Below are 17,372 nucleotides of genomic sequence, written 5' to 3'. Positions count from 1 at the left end.
ATGAAGGGACTGAATGGCTCCCGGGATAAGGAGCTTTGCTCCTATAACTGCTAACGGCCTTTTCATAAGGTGGATGAGCAATAAGAGTTTGGGAACCCACCAAGTTGGTCTAGTGGAGAACTCTCATCACTAATTTCGAAGTTGAGAGTTCTAGGGTTGAAATCCTAGTAAAGACAGTTACTTTTACATGGATTTGAATCTAGATAATGGATAACGGTGTTCTTTGGTGGTTGGATTTCAATTAACAATACATCTTAGCAATAGTCAATCTGGGACTGTACAAGACTACACTTTATTTACATTCATACATATCATCCTCTGAAGTAATGCCTTACAATGGTCCCAGAGGCTAAACAGAAAAAGAAAGTAGTGAGTTTGGGGGACTCTATTGCCCCGGGGGTGAGAAATCACTCCCAAAAGCAGAAGAAACTTCTATAGGAAGTCAATGGCTTTAGGACTGACATTCTCCCAGAAGGTCTAGTAATAGTTCAGATGTACGTGCCAACATCAGAGTATATAGATGAAGATATTGAAAAGATATAACAGTAACACTGAGAAATTATTGGAAAATGAACAAGAATGCTGTAAAATAATTATGGGGTACTGGAAAAAATGCAAAAATTAAAAGACAATGGGCAAGTTCAGACAAGGAACATGAAATGAAAGAGGAGACAGACTGGTTGAATTTTCAGGCCAAGAAAAGGATTTGTTCATTATGAATATGTTTTTGGATCTCACTTTCAAATAGGTCATTTTTTGGTTGAAAATAGATACGCAAATGTTGTTAAGAAGGCAAATGGACTTCCAGGAGCAGAAATAGGAAGTGTTCATACTCTGTTAATGATGGAAATGAAAATAAGATTAAAAAGAATTCAAACTGCAATAAAGGAGTGAAATGGAATATAGAGGAGCTAGAGGGAGAGAATATAGAGTGTAGGGAGAGTAAAAGTGGGTGAAATGCTGACAAAGATAATTACTCAAGGTAAAAGGGAAAATGAATCATTAGAGGAAATATGTCAAGGATAAAATCATCTATGAAGGAAGCTGCAGAGAAAGGAATTGGTTTCTATGAAGGCACTTGGGAAAAGAAACCTTGGATAACACAAATGTTGGAAGAAAGAAGAAAATATAAAAATAAAGAAGTTGAATACAACAGAGCAATCTATCAAAGATTGAATAATGAATTAAAGAGAGAAACACATAAAACTACAGAAAGGTGGCTAAAAGATATAAAAGATTTAGAAAAGAGAAAGAAGTATGACATGTTGTAGAAGAAGGTAAAAAATCTTCTTATAAATGAGGATAGGGATAGAAGAAATCCCACTTACAAAATGAGAGAAATTGAGAAGATGGTAAAAGCATTTATAAAGAACATGAGATAAAGAAATGATGGGAAGATTATATAGAAACATGAATGTAGGGAGAAGTAAACGTGAAACACAGGAAACTGAGTTGGAAGATGAGAAAGACCCACCAGTTTTGGGAACTGAAATAATACAAGCTATTAAAGATGAAGAAGAACAGGAAAGCAACACGAGTAGAACTTCCAACAGAACTCTTTAAATGTTTAGAAGATAAAGGAATAATGAAATACTCTCAATGTGCAACTCAATATTTATGATGCTGGAGTATGGCTAGAAGTTTTTATTAAAACAATAATGATACCAATACCTAAAAAGAATCCAAAAAATGTGATGAACATTGAACTATCTGCTTAATGTCATACATATACTGTAAAAATAATGTTGAGGCTTATGAATAGAAAGTTGATTACAAAAATTGAGAATAATGCTGGGCAAGAACAGTTTGATTCAGAAAAGGAAAAGTAACTAGAGAAGCTGTAGGATTGATCAGAATGATTGGAGAGAGATTTTTGAAAAAACAGGATTGAGCTTGTGTTTTGTAGATATGGAATTTAACAGAGTACAGAGGGAAAAGTTGTTTGAGATTCTAAAAGAAAAGAGAGTTCATTGGAAAGATAGGAAATTATCAGAGAATTAATTATAAATGAAGCAATAATCTCACATATTGTTAGAATTTGGCAGAGTAGTGAGGCAAGGCTGCTGTTTATCAATAAACACTCTCCACCCTTTATGTTGAGGAAATATTGGATGGCCAAAAAGGAGTAAGCATAGGTAGAAAAAATATAAATTGAGTCAGATTTGCTGATAATCTGCTGATTGTAGCTAAAGAAACTCGGATATTAGAAGGAATGATAAAAGCATTGGAAGTAGGGATGAAGGAATATGGGATGAAAATGAATATGAGAAAAACAAAGGTAATGAAGGTAAATGAGAGGGAAGGTATGGATGTTGTAACAGCAGAAAGAAAAATTGAACAAGTAAAAAGATATAGATATCTCAGGATAGTACTAACTGAAGACTGGAGTAGTAAAGGAGAGATTAAGATGAGAATTATAATGGCAAAGGAAGCCTTTTTTAGAGAGAAAAACCTGCTCTACAGCAACATGAAAGAGATTGGTAAAATGCTATGTTTGGAGTATAATTTTGTACAGTAGTGAAACATGGACACTGGGGAAAAAGGAAAAAGACAAGATCGAGGCTTTTGAAATGTGCGTCTGAAGGAGGATGGAGAAGATAAAATGGATGGACAGAGTAAGATAGAAGTATTAAGAAGAATAGGTGAAGATAGAAAAATATTAGCAACTATCAGAAGGAAGAAAGGAAACTAGATCGGGCATATAATTAGGAGAAAAGAAACAATAAATACAGTTCTTGAAGGCTCTATTGAAGGTGGAAAAAGAAGAGGCAGGAGGAGGCTGAAGTTAATAAATGAAGTAAAGATGTAGTGAAGATTATGATGAGACATATAGAAAAGCATTGGACAGAAAGAGATGGAGACAACAGTGGTGCCAAGGACCTGCCAAAAGGCAGTATACCACATGATGATGACACATTTCTATAATTTATTTTACCTTGCTTACGCTAACTTATTTTCAAAAGTGAATTCCTTTTCTTGCATTGAATCTAAACATTAAATTTCTTATAATTTGTTTTTATTTTCATTCTAATTACCAATATTATCAACATTTCTTAATATCTTCGTTTTTGGGTTGCACTTTAAAAATAAAAAAATGTTTTTATTTAATTCCTTTGTTAATTTTATTCATGTAAAATAGAAATATTAAGAAATAAAATTAAGATTCATTGTTTTTCATATCCCTTTTTTTATGTAGCTTAACCTCTTAAACTTCTACTTTAACTATAGTCACCTAATTACTTTAGAAAAATTATAAATAATTTTTTTATTCTACATTTGAAGCCTATTTTTTAAATCTTAAGTATTCTACTATTGATTGCTTGTGTTTATAACTATAAAAAAGATCTGCTTCACCTCTTTATAAGTCACTTAGGAAGATCGAGCTATCTTAGATAGGGCAATAAAATCGTATTATAGAATTAAACCTTATATTTTTCATATTATCTCTGTTATAAAGACGCCGATTAAAGATTTGACTTCACCCAGAAATGGAACGTGGAAAATTTTATAAGCACGATTTTTGTGTTTATTGTAAAAAGTTCGTTTGCAACTAGATTGAATATCATCAGTATTAACTTGAAAATACCTGTGAAAAACCAAAAATTGTAAAGAATAGTATTGCTCTCGTAAGTAAACCAAATACATAACAAGAATAGATTAATTTTCACGAACACTATTTTATAACCTACTGCTCTAAATTTATTACAATTGCTCTTAAAATACTACAGTTGTTTGGCCCATAACAATCTAGGTGAAACGTGTCTCTATACTTGTGAAAACATGCGTAAGAGTACATGTATGATAAATATTAATGCGTGTGTTTTTTTAAAGTGTGTACTTACGATGACTTTCTTAATTCAAAGAACGGAATATTAAGTCGAACTTAAAAGTATATTTGATGTCAATCTACCCTACGTGTTTCTAATTTTAATCGATATAGCACGTTGAAATATACTGTTCTTCAAAAAAGACGTTCTAGTAGAATATAACCTGGTGTGAATTAATTCAGTTTAAAGTACAAGAATGTCTCTGTCATAAGTATATAGTGTTAACTTTAGATATTAACAAGATAGCATACATCATATTGAAATTCAGTGTAAGTACTCGAAATTAATGAAAGTTTGTATCTATTTTTACGTTATATTTTTGTTCATAATTCAGTTACAGTGGAATAATAATTTGAAAATCCGATTGCTAAATTCGTTCTATGCACTCAGCATTAAAAACGTAGGTTTTTGGTGAGTTCTGTAAAAAGACCAAACCACATATTTTACTTTTAACTAAAAGCATTAACTACTTTAATAAATCAGATCTTACCTATTTACATATGTCATTACAAAATGCATAGTAAAAACTATTATCTTTCACACAGAAAACACAAAAATAATCATCTAAAATTAGTTAATAAAATAATTAACTCCAACTGAAGATAATGAGGGATATTAAGTAAAATAGATAATATTTCTCATTCAATTTCCGTTTGAGGAATATAGTGAAGAAGACGAGAGGGAATGATTAGTAAATTATACTGAAACGGCAGAGTTCCCGCTTTTAAACGAGGATGATATTTTAAAATTTGTACTAGAAACTTGTACAGTAAGAATGATTCCGACGGAGATAGGTGGATGACACTGACAGTAGCCCACTCCTGCTGAAGCTTTCACTGTATCATAGACTTGGTCAGTGAGTACCGGCATCAACCTGATTCGAGACCGACATATAAAGACTACTTTCTTACAGAAAAGTGAGCAAAAATTAGATCTTGCAACGACAAAACTTCAAAAAAATGGTGGATGTAAGAATTAACCATAATTTTTAAAGACTTACAGTTACAGTTTTCAAAAGAGAATGACTTTTCGGAAGGCTATTTAAAAACCTATTTTTGTTTTTTCTCATTTTCGATAGCCTACTCTACAATATTTCTGAACTTTTTTCTCTTAAATATTACTTTTTACAAGTTATCGAGTTAAGTTTTTCTATCTATCAACAATAATAAGTAAGTACAACTCATTAATGTATTGCTTAACCACAATCATTTTTAATAAGCCATTGCTCCATTATTTTGTGTTAAGAATCAAACAGAAAAATCAAAATTCATATCTTAGTTTGAATCATTGGCATTTTATTAGATTTTCCTGATGAAGACAAATTACTATCATTAATATTCAAATAATTTTTTTTTTACTTTAAGATCAAATTTGTGTTGTGTTAAAATTATATTATTTATTAACATTAAACAAGCATAGAAAAATAAATTTGTATTTATATTTAATACAATAGCTTTTTGCATTTAAATATTTATAAATTAATAAATTTTTACAGTTAGTAATATCATAATCTATTTAAGTTATATTTTGCTTAATCTGAATATACTCTGCCTGAATTATAATCAATTCATCATTAAAATAAATCATATTTTTTTTAATGTATAGAAACACATAAAATAAATCTTTTAGTAAAAATAAAGCCAATACACAAGTGTTGAAATTGGGACCAGATTAAAAACAAATGACAATTAAGTAATATATGGTGCTGATTTTTAAATGTAGAAATTTAAAGGAAACTTGAAAAAATATTAGTGTGTTTTTGAAGTTAGTATTGTTTAATTTTTTTTTTATTACTTTTATTTAAGATGGTTAGGTTTACTAAAATTGATGTCTGTATAAAAAAAACTATTCACAAAAGACAAGAAACCTGCATCTTAAAAATAAAAAGGAATGTAGAAAGATGATATTTAAGTAAATACCACAAAGCATGAGTTTAAAGTTGTAGTGAAATTTTGCATGAAAATGTTTTTACTGTAAGCATGACTTCAGGCTGCATATCATTACAAAATAATAATTTAGTATTATGTAATTACGATGAAAATACAGACAATATATTTCTTCAAATAATTTTCAAGGTCATCATCCAAAACTTTTTTTACTTGACTTATGTGAAAGAAACTTCTTACGGTAAAATCGGAGGAAAGTCATCAACAGACAAAAACGAAATATTAAAATGTATTTGATCATGATTAAATTTTTAACAAACTTTTAAGAACTTCCCCCTTTTTTTTGAAGTCACTGAAAAGTGAATTACAATGTATCTGAATTATAATTTAATAAATTTCATATGCTGAAGATAAATTTTATATGAGATTTAAAAAGTTTATTATTTCTGTTTTACAGATTTCTGCTTAAGTTTTAATATAAAATGATGGTATAAACGTTCACATAATTAACATTAGATTTACATATATTTTACTGAAAATTTCATTAATGAAAAATGTGTGTCACATGCAGTGAAGTACTCATTGCCTGTTTAGTTTTGTGTTCTTCTACTACAGTTACATCAACAGAAATGACACCAGAGAATAACATCACTCAAATCACAGGTAAGTGTAAAAAAATAAAATCATTATAAACACAGGTTTCTAAAACTTTTATTATATTCATGTCAACTATGATATTGTTCTCTTTCAACCATTAATAAAATATTTATAACTATAAATTATTTAACTGACAAACTAAACCAAATTTAATAAATATAAATGCTTTTGAAACTTATATCATAATGTTTTCACTTGCGACCATCTTCAGTAACTAATGCTGCTATTCTCATCCTACCATAAGCTGATATTGTTACTAGTGGTTTATTGAGTTAAGCAAACAAAAGTAATCACAGCGTGGTCAAAAAGTGTATTGAATTTGAACTGAAGCTCTTCTTTTAATACATTGTAGTCTTATTCATGGTTTGTGTATCGCATATGTATTATTTTATAAATGCAAATCACAAATCCACCAACATGTAGGCACAGACAGAAAAGTATCTTAAAACAGTCAAACATATAACATAGTATCTTAAAAAAGTCATGTGAAGAAAATAAAATACAAGTGTTACTTTTTTTCAAGATCTGATCGGTCACGAAATTAAAACCACAGTGAAAATAAAAAATTTTTATTTGTAATAAGTACTTACATAGTTACGCTATTTCTCTACATAGTCGCCACTCCGATTCAGACATTTGTCATAGCGTGGTACCAACTTTCCAATATCCTCGTCATAGAACGGAGCCGCCTGTGTTTTCAGCCATGTTTCTACGCTGGTCTGCAGCTCTATGTCTGTGTCAAAATGTTGTCCTCCTAGCCAGCGTTTCATGTGAGCAAAGAGGTGAAAATCAGATGGAGCCAAGTCTGGGCTGTATGGTGGGTGATCAAACACGTCCAACGAAAACGTTGCAGGAGCTTCTTTGTTACAGCTGCAGTGTGCGGCCGAGCATTGTCATGGAGAAAGACAATGCCTGATAACAACATTCCTCTCCGCTTATTCTGAATTGCCCTTCGTAGACGTTGAAGAGTCACGCAGTATGAGGCTGCAGTGATGGTCATGCCACGTTCCATGAATTCCACCAAGAGAACTCCATTCTGGTCCCAGAACACAGTAGCCATACACTTTCTGTTGGAGAAGGTTCGCTTGAACTTCTTTGGTTTACTGAGAGAATGAGAATGCAATCACTGTTTGGATTGTTCTTTTGTTTCTTCAGTTTCAAAATGGACCCGTGTCTCATCCCCTGTGACAATTTAGTTCAAAAAATCTTCTCCTTCATTGCGGTAGCACTGGAGAAACGTTAGAGAGGCGTCCATTCTCATTGTTTTGTGATGGTCGGACAGCATCTTGGGAACCCATCTCACACACAGTTTGCGGTACTGAAGTCTCTCACTCACAATGGTGTAGAGAGCTGACCTTGAAATTTCAGGAAACAAATCACTCAATACAGAAATTGTGAACCGACGATTTTCTCAAATTGCCTCATCCATTCGCTCAACGAGATCATCAGTTGACACTCGCTTCCTTCCCTGACAGCCTGCATCATGAACATCTGTACGTCCTGCTTTAAAGTTCCTGCACCATTGTCGCACTTTGCTGTCGCTCATTGAAGTTTCACCGTACACATTACTTATTCGTCTATGAATTTCAGCTGCATTTACACCTCTCAGCCTGAAGAAATCAAATTACCGCACGTACTTCACACTTGGCGAGAGATGCTATTGTTGTAGACATGTTTACATGCTAGCTGTGTGTTCAGAACTAAACGAAGTGACGCAGCGTGATTGAAGGCCATACTAGTGACGCTGCACAACACATATGAGCAAAGGTTCATCCGGATTTTTTATTTTGCGACCGATCGGACCTTGAAAAATAAATAACCCTCGTACTAGAACCCACAACAGTATAATAAAAGACACAACAGTATACTCTAATCAAGACATGATTAGATCTATTAATTACTAATAAAATGTATCCAGAAATCTAGTAGCTGAGTCCTTTGTGTGATTACTTCAAAGGACTTTTTTTGCATAATTTGACCAAAATACATATATATTTTGTTTATGCTGAATTCTAATCCAACATAAAGAAACAATAATTGTTTAAATAATAAAAATGTTATATTTAAATTGAATTATTTTTGCAGAGATGATACAGATATATTATGATATGAATGGCCAGCCTGTTCCTCCAATCTCTAATCATACTGATGTTATGCCAGCATTAAAACTAGGTGTATTAAGATATGGTTGGCTGCCGTGTAGTTGTCAAAGTTTAACGTGTGGCTGCTGCGCAAATATAAATATCAATATGTTTAATTTTCAAAGAAAAGGTTTGTTAATTAAATTTAATTTTCTTTATATATTTTAATTAATTAATATATAATTACATTTTCTTCTGCATAATTAGCTTTCTGAGCTCAAGTTCAGTAAGGATTTTATAATTTTTTAGAACATTTTGTTTTCTAGTCAAACTACTTTCTTCTAGAATAGATTGTATCTACATAAGAAAAACATTTAAGTAATAAGAGAATTAACAATTCCAGTTTCCATGGTGGAGTGGTAATATCTCTCCCTTTCATCCAAAAGGTTCTGGGTTTGACTCTCACTCAGGCTTGTCATTTTTTCACACTTTAAAACTCAGTTCTCATCAAAAAAAAAAGAATTGATTAGGGCATCTGTAGTTGGGTGTAAGTTGGTTAGGATATCTATAGTTGGATGTAGGTTTGTTAGTAGGCGAAGAAAGTGTAAATGAATAAGTAATTATCTTTGTATAAATACATCAGAAAAATTCAAAGAGAAAGTCTGAAAAATTTACTAATTCCATAGTGGCAACTTTAGATACATATGAACTATGTAATTGTACATTAAATAAACCATCTTATATGAAAATACTAGCACACTAAAATTAATTAGCTTTAAAACTAATTAGGGATGTTTCTAAAAAAAATAAAACCAAAAAATCATGGCAGATTGCACTTCCATTTTAGTCATTAGAAATTTTGCATTTTATTAGCATATTTAAGGGTAATCAAACTATACCAATGTAATTTCTTTTAATCACAATAATAAATTAAATAAAAAGTTTCTTTCTATCATTAATCTTATAGAAAAAAAGGTGAAAATGAAATTTGTATAATTTATTGTAAATGCTTATAAAATATACACAGCGTTTATAAACGGTCTAAAATTATCATTCATCAAAATAAATACAGGCTGATTATTGAATAAAATAGTTTACTTCATCTTAGTAATAAATAACAAAAATATGAATGATACAAAACAATACATTTATAGATATTTATATATACATGTAAAAATTTATTTTTTTGTGTATATACCCACATCATCATTGCGGCTTTGCCCATTCATGTGGTTACTTGCATTTCCTGTCAAAGTCAATTCTTTGTCATTTTATGTTTTTACAGAACTGTCCAAAAAGGAGTGTAATGATTTTAGGGTGCATATATGATGATGTATGTATGTATGAATATGTTTATACACATACGTACAGTGGAACAAGCATACATACAGTGTTTGTTCCACCGTAGCAGCTCAACGGCTGAACCAATTTAGATGCATGACCATGCATTGGAATCCTTACGTTACCAGGACGGTCATAGGCTATTTAAATATCTCTATATAAATATATATATATATATATATTTAAAGAATTTGAAAAAAATATAAACAAACTTGTCATCCGCATGCTCTTCAATTATCCTGGCTGATTTTTGAATAAAATAGTTTACTTCATCTTAGTAATATTAAGAGCAATATTTGTCAGGAATATTTTTTAGATAGCCGTGTTTTTTAATTTTCATGTTAATTATTGCTCCATGAAATTTTGAATGCAGAGTAGTCATGTTGATTTTATTAATTATTATGTTATTTCTATATTGAAAATGAATGTTTATTTTCCTTAATGTAACCAGAGTAATTAATGTTTATTTGCAGTATGAATATAGTAGCAAATATTTCTAAAAGTGGTTCTTAAAGTTTCTGTTTAAATTTAAAGTTTCTAACTGAGGTTTTACAATCATCCTCTCTACACACAATTTTATAAACTCCTTTGATTTATAGATAGAGTAAAACATGTTAATTATCTTATTAAATTTATTTTGTTTTTAAGGATCACTTCTAAAAAAAACTGTCCCCACAGGGCAAGAAAGAACCCCCAAAAAAATTCCTTATTTAAAATTTGTGAATTTTGATGTTTAAATATTATTTTGGTAATCATTACAATCAATAAAAAGTCCAGTTGATATGGAGGCCCCAAAATTTTAAAAAATTCAGAAAATTTTGTTTTGTTACTTATATTTAAACATTTTTTATGAAAATAAAAATAAGCCTTTTAATGATTGAATTGTAAAGTTTTCCAGTGAAGCCAGAAAGTTTTACAATGAAAAAGCCGTGCAAGGTATTGTATACTTGATCGGAATAGCCAGGGAAGTCATGTAATATTTGTCAGCCTTTTTCCATTACAACAGTCAGCAACTTTTCTGATACTACTTTCAATGGATTTATAAGACATATTACACTGTTTATAAAGTACAGACATAGATTGGGAGTTTTAGTGAACATTGCTGCTCTCAGAGAAGGCTACTCTAACTGTGTCTCTTTGACTTTGTTTTTACATGCATTATAATCATAAAAAGTGACTGGGATATATAGTGCAAAACTTTAAGTAAATGAATCCCTTTCTATTTTGAAACAATGTGTAATATGCATTGCTTCAACTCAGTAGCATAATATTATGGTTTCTTTATTATATAAGAACTAAGTATTTTTTACTTTTTATGAATAAAAATATTAACAATGGAATGAAATTAGAAGTTTTCTTTAACAATGTTTAATCAGTAACACAGTAATGTCATGTTATTTTAAGATCCACCTCTATTCAAATATCTGATAGGAGTAGATCTTTTACACTTCACTTAAAAACTAAAAGCTTATACAAGTTCAACCTAAAAAAGCTTAAAAGTTACATAAAAATAAAAAAGGGATTTTGTAATTAAATAAAGAAAACAAAAGCCACAAATAAGGAAAAGATAATTAAATATCAAAATCTATTTAACAGAAAATAAGAAAGAAGACTCATCGAAAAAGATTTCATCAGTTAATTAAAATGATTTAAGAAAAAAAACACTTCTTAACAGTTCAAAACAAGGTTTTTAAAACGAAGAGAAACAAGAAATCAGACATGTAAATTGCAAATAAATATTTAAAGAACTAAAGGTCAGTAAATACAGAGAGTAAATTAAATTATAAATTTATTGTTTGTATTTCTTTATAAATATTGAAACATTACTTACAGAGGAAGCTTTGATTCGTTTATATAATATATTGATTCCAAAAAAACATTACTGTGTCATCTGAAATTTCTCAGGATTTATTTGTAAGAGTCTAATAGGGTCAGAGGTAGGTATGAATTGGATTTTATCTTGGTCTTAGTCTATAGTGGGTCCTATATTCTTTGTAGAGATTAAAATTATTTAGATTAATTAATTATTATTTACAATAATTTATTATAACTTAATAATTTATAATAATAATCTATAATATAATATTATATATAATAATAATAATACAAAATTATATGTAATTTAATATATATATATTACATTTAATAATAACACAAAAAATTATTAGAGAAACACTGTATTAATTTATTTAATGAAACTAAAAATGCTTTCAAGCCTTCTTTATTCAACATAAACTCCTTTAAAAACTTTTAGAATATATTTATAGAGGACTTTTATTTTTTATTTCAATAGGCAAAAACAATTTGGGAGCAATAAAGTACAAAAATGATAGCTTTCAGCGTTACATTTCCACAGCAGATCTATGATCTATGTTTAGTTATTAATTATTAGCATAAAGATGTTGCACATGGATTTTCCAAGATTTTTCAGTAAAAATTATGATGATTTATGAAATAAAACTAGAAACAAAACTGAATTAAAACTGAACAAATGATACAGAAGAAGAATCTTTTATTTATTAAATAGTGAAATGGGACAATAATTATTCTTTTTTCAGACTTTGCTAAATGGGACAGTTTTCCAAGATGTATTTAAGATATAATAACAATTAGTATTTTCTTGTACATCTAAATTCAAATACGTTTTTTTTATTAATTACTTCTTTCAGGTTGTATGAATTTCACTTATGATCCTGATGAATTTGCTCTTAATATGGATATGCTTATGAATGATAAATCTATATACCATAACAGCATATCAGGTAAGAAAATAGAATACTAAATAATTTTCAGTAACTAGCAATACCTGATCTAATATTTTGCAAAAAATCAAAAAAGAAATTACTGGCACCAACTCATTTTAAATATTTTTATTTGTTGTAATTTAAAATAAATGAAATTCATAAAGGAAAGTTAAAATTTAGAAGTTAACTTCAGTATCAATCCTTATGATATTTATTTTATATTATAAGGCCGAAAAATCCTTAAACATAATTTAATAGAAATAATCCTTTAATTTATCCTTCAAATCCTTTGGAAACATTTTAATTGAAAAAAAATTCCAATCTTTTTCGGTTTAATATTTACTCCACTGGACTGGTGTAGTGAGTGGTTAAAACTGGTAGTTGCAATCAGTTGTTTAACAGCTGATTTTCAAAGTTGATGGTTCTGAGGTTCAAATCCTAGTAAAAGTTAGTTGCCTTTATATGGATTTGAATATTAGATGATGGATACTGATGTACTTTATGGGTGGGAGTTCAATTAACCATTGTCTCAGGAATGGTCAGCCTGAGTCTGTCATGACTACACCTCTTTTATATGTCATACATATCATTCTCACTCATGACACGGTGGGAAGGGGGTTTGCTTATTGTTCACTAGTTGAACAGATTGCAACGTACAACCATTAGGAAAATAAATCAGTATATATTTAATAATTATATTTACTCATTTGTAAAAATATTTTCACTTTTCACTAAATAAATAAATTATTTTCATTACAACATAATGCATGTATGCATTTTGTATGTATTGCATAAATAAATAAATATAATTTGCTTTCTGCATGAATGAGCATGCAGAAAAATTCAGCTTTATCTAAGTATTATTCATCATCAGATTATTGTTTTTGTACAAATTAAATTATGTTGTAATTTAATTTTTTTATAAAGATTTGTCTGATCTTATTAATCATTAGGTAATTTACTAAATACAGCAATGGAACCTTATTAATAGGGTGTGAAACACAGAAATAGTTCTAGCTTACAAAAAAAAATTATTGATTTGATGAAAGTGGATAATATAATTTTTTTAAATAATGGATTACATTTTTTAATGTTTGAATTTTAATTTATTAAAAATTGGTCTCATAAATTGCAATTTTTAGGACTACACAAAGAACTGACAACTTACTTTTGTATCCAGAAAACTTATTCTGATCTTTGGAAGCAGTCCTAAAGTGTAAAATTACATTTTACATTGTGGGGGAGGGGAATTAAGCATAATAAACACTTAATTATCATAACAGATTTAATGTTTGATTAAGAAGATTCAGATCAGAATAATATGGTGTTGCAAACAAAATCAGTTGATCATTTCATTAAAAATTATTACTCTAAATTTGGTATAATCAATGTCGAAGTTCAGGTTTCTGAGACCTCTGAAATGATTTCTTCTGATCCTCTGCAATAAATCACGTTGGACCTCCCACTGCCGGCATCAGATGACGTCAACTCCAATTGTGCGGTTAGCAGTGTATCAGAGTCAAGGCTCGATACACTCCCCGTTAAAGTTTGTGGGGCAACTGAAGTACTTGCCTTCTTGTTTAAAGGTCCCCATGCCTTCAGAGGCTCTATCATTGGATGTTCAAATTCCTCTTTTTCTAATATTTTAATTTCCAGCTTCACTGTTGCCTGAATAGGCATTTTCTCTATTTTTACTTTAACCTGCTCTGATTTAGCTTCAGGCTTCTTCTCTTTTCTAACCTCATTTTCATTATTCATATGACTGGTTGATGACTCATTGCTATGTTGTAAAGAACTCTTAAATTTGGATGCATCAACTTTCTTCTGCGAAAATTTGAAACTGTTTTTTCTTGATGATTGAATCTTCAATTTTTTATTGATGATGCATTTAACCATGCATGCTAAAACTGGTGCCAGTTCAGAAAGTACATCCTGAGGTTTAATGGTAGCTGCAGGAGCTGCAGCAACCTGTGCATATGAGCAATCTTTGGTGTTCTGCCAAGCAAACTTTTTCCAGCTTCAAAGTAGCTGACTTTCTGTAGTCTTGACCTCTTGTATAGCTACTTCATGTTTGTAGATCAGACAATTTCTAGATCTTGCAGAGTGGTGGCGATGGCAATTGACACATACAGTAGATCCCTGCATGGGTCACAAGCATGTAATGGATCACCACATATACAGATTTGCTTCCTTCTTCATCGTGCCACTGCGTGTTCGAATTGCTGACATCCAAAACAGTGCAAAGGGGTTGGGATAAACAAACATCTAACCTGTGGAATCCAGCTTTAATCTTCTCTGGACACTATGGCTTATTGAAGGTTAACACATATGATGCAGAGGGTAGAACTTCTCCTGCATCATGTATTTAGTCAACAACACACAACTCCTTGCTCATGAAGTTCCTTTACGATTTCTTTTTCTGTACAATTTAACAAATCTCTGCACATGACTACACCCTTAGAGGAATTCAGTGTACTATGTGGCGTAACCTCAATCCAATCTTCTTGGCTTTGAGTAACCGTGATGATTGTACATCATTGACATTTCAACGAACAGCCCAGAAGCACTCTTCCTTTTTTCTCTTACAGGTTCAGCAGCAGCTTCCATGATCCCTCAAGCTATCATGAAAGGAATGACTTAAGAAAAAACCTGTTCTTTTTGTTTGATCACCAAATATTTTGGAATCATTCCAGTACTCTTTGGATGAAATTTGTTTGATCTGTCTTCATGACTTCTATACTCTTCCTTCACTTCACTTCTGAAGCTAAAGGCTCTCTAAGATGGGAGTTTTCACACTCTCCCTCTGTCATGGAAGTTGTGGAAGTTGAAATATCCATAAGATATGTTTTGCCAGGCAATATGTTGTAAGGTGCGGGCGAAGAGATGGTTGAGCATACCCCAAATCATTGATCCTGCCTGGGTTTCCCCAATCAGCCACCATCCACAGATTTAATCCTGGCTGAGGAGTCAGGTCTGACCCACAACACCAACATTTCAAGGCTTGCTCGTAGCAGTAAGGGCTCTGATACCCTTGCCTATGGGACAATCCCTGCCAAGGACCCGACTGTCTGATTTCTGCAGAGAGGTTCACAGCATCCCATCCTCAACCCAGCTCTACAACCAGGCAAAGGAATGGGCACTCTAATCAGTGTCAGAATAACAGATCATGGTCATGCCTCCCGCCACTGTTGCAAATAGCAAAGCCAAGAAGCACAACCACAACCAACTTGGATAGCTCGGGATCACCAATCCTGTACTCCAGAGGAATTCCTGAGCATAACCATTACCCCATTGCCCAATAAACAGTGAAGGTACTGAAGCGCCATGTCGTTGCTTGCCCGTTTGTGTAGATGTTATTGCACGGAATTGGGGTTGAGTTTGTCTGAGGCATTATTACTTTTTTTTCAGATATGAAATGATCTGGAATTATCATAACTAGAATTATCATATTAAAAGAAATATGGTTAAATTTTGAAGTCAGTTGTACATTAAATTATATTATTACTGTTTAGTATTATCTCGCTAAGGAAAATAAATATAATATGCTATATATATATTTATAAACATCTCACTATTATAATTAAATACTTATTTTTTCTAGGAAAAAATCCTCCTCCAGCTTGTTTACCAGTAACACCAACACCATTTTTACCAGGAATGGAGTTCTGCATTCGATTTTATGATGTGTATACTCCTGGACAAAATTTTCATGCCTGTGTTAATTTTGAAACTAAACTTGCAAAAGTGCCACTTCTTATATTACAATTTGATTGTTTCCGAATGGGTGCTGATGGATTTGCTGTAGTAAAACCTAATGCTGCAAATGCTGGTTTATCAAATACTTCAACAATGCTTCCGATAGAAGATGTGGATCCTCTGCCTGAATTAAATACTGAAGTATATGATGAAGTAACTGAAGAGAAAAAATTAAATGAGATTTCTTTATTATCTGAAGAGAAGCATAATAAGACTTCTTGAAAATCATGTATAATAATATTTGTGTGTTTTATTATAGTTATTAAACAAAAAACAACAAAGGATTTAATAAAATAATTTACACCTTTTTTTTTTCCTTTAAACATCATTCTGATCACAGGTTTGTATATAAGTGGAAAGAACTTTTTCTTTTGACATAATTCTGACCCCTTTATCTTTTTTCTATTAGTAGTCTCAGATTAGATTAAAAATGTGTTAGTTTATAGGAAAATAATTAAAGTCAAACAATTTTATTTATACTAAATAAAAGATTAAAAAAAAAACTATTGAAAAGATCGAGTATGAATCAACTATTCCAAACTTCATATTAACTGCTCATCATTCCTTAACTAATTTACACCTTTATACTTCTATTAAGGGGTGCAATTCAGTCATGAGAAAAACTGTATAAGTGACCAACACATGGGGTGATCACTGCATGAAAAAACTTTTATTGTTTGCTATGGGAAGGTATTTTTAATTCTATTGTCTCTTTATTTAGAGACTGCAATGAAACATTTCAATCATTAGTATAAACATGTTATTATATCCCTACTAAATTGAATTACCTTGTGTAATGGATATGCAGTAGGCAAGTAGTAAAAGAGGTAATAAAGGCTCACCCTGACCCCATAAGGGAAGACACCCACTACCGCCCTCACTGTACCTAGCCCTTATGGGCTTTCCCAGAGATTACCTTCAAAACCTCAGCATTTGACATATTTCAGTCAGCCTCAGCCAGGATGCCACCGATGTGAATGTCACAAGTGACATTTCCATCAGTGTACTACTATCTAGAAAGAACTCATAATAAAACTCATCAACCAAGTCTTAAACAAGACTGAATGGACTAAATTACAT

General features: G+C 30.9%; 1 protein-coding gene across 1 annotated transcript; it reads left to right on the top strand.

Moving 5' to 3' along the window:
- Nucleotides 1-3,978: 3,978 nt before the first annotated feature.
- LOC142321126 (uncharacterized) lies at nt 3,979-16,514 on the top strand. Its single transcript, XM_075359118.1, has 5 exons — nt 3,979-4,096; nt 6,171-6,376; nt 8,456-8,641; nt 12,462-12,554; nt 16,138-16,514. Exons 2-5 carry the CDS (start codon nt 6,268-6,270, stop codon nt 16,512-16,514), a joined length of 765 nt encoding a protein of 254 aa, XP_075215233.1. The 5' UTR covers nt 3,979-4,096; nt 6,171-6,267.
- Nucleotides 16,515-17,372: the final 858 nt, after the last annotated feature.

Source organism: Lycorma delicatula, chromosome 3 (assembly GCF_047948215.1).
Source record: "Lycorma delicatula isolate Av1 chromosome 3, ASM4794821v1, whole genome shotgun sequence".
Classification (NCBI taxonomy): domain Eukaryota; kingdom Metazoa; phylum Arthropoda; class Insecta; order Hemiptera; family Fulgoridae; genus Lycorma; species Lycorma delicatula.
This window is presented reverse-complemented; position numbering and strand designations above follow the sequence as displayed.

Coding starts and splice junctions, on each gene's coding strand:
- LOC142321126 (XM_075359118.1), top strand. CDS start 6,268: ATGTGTGTCACATGCAGTGAAGTACTCATTGCCTGTTTAGTTTTGTGT. Junction 6,377..8,455: donor TAACATCACTCAAATCACAG/GTAAGTGTAAAA, acceptor TTATTTTTGCAG/AGATGATACAGATATATTAT. Junction 12,555..16,137: donor ATACCATAACAGCATATCAG/GTAAGAAAATAG, acceptor TATTTTTTCTAG/GAAAAAATCCTCCTCCAGCT.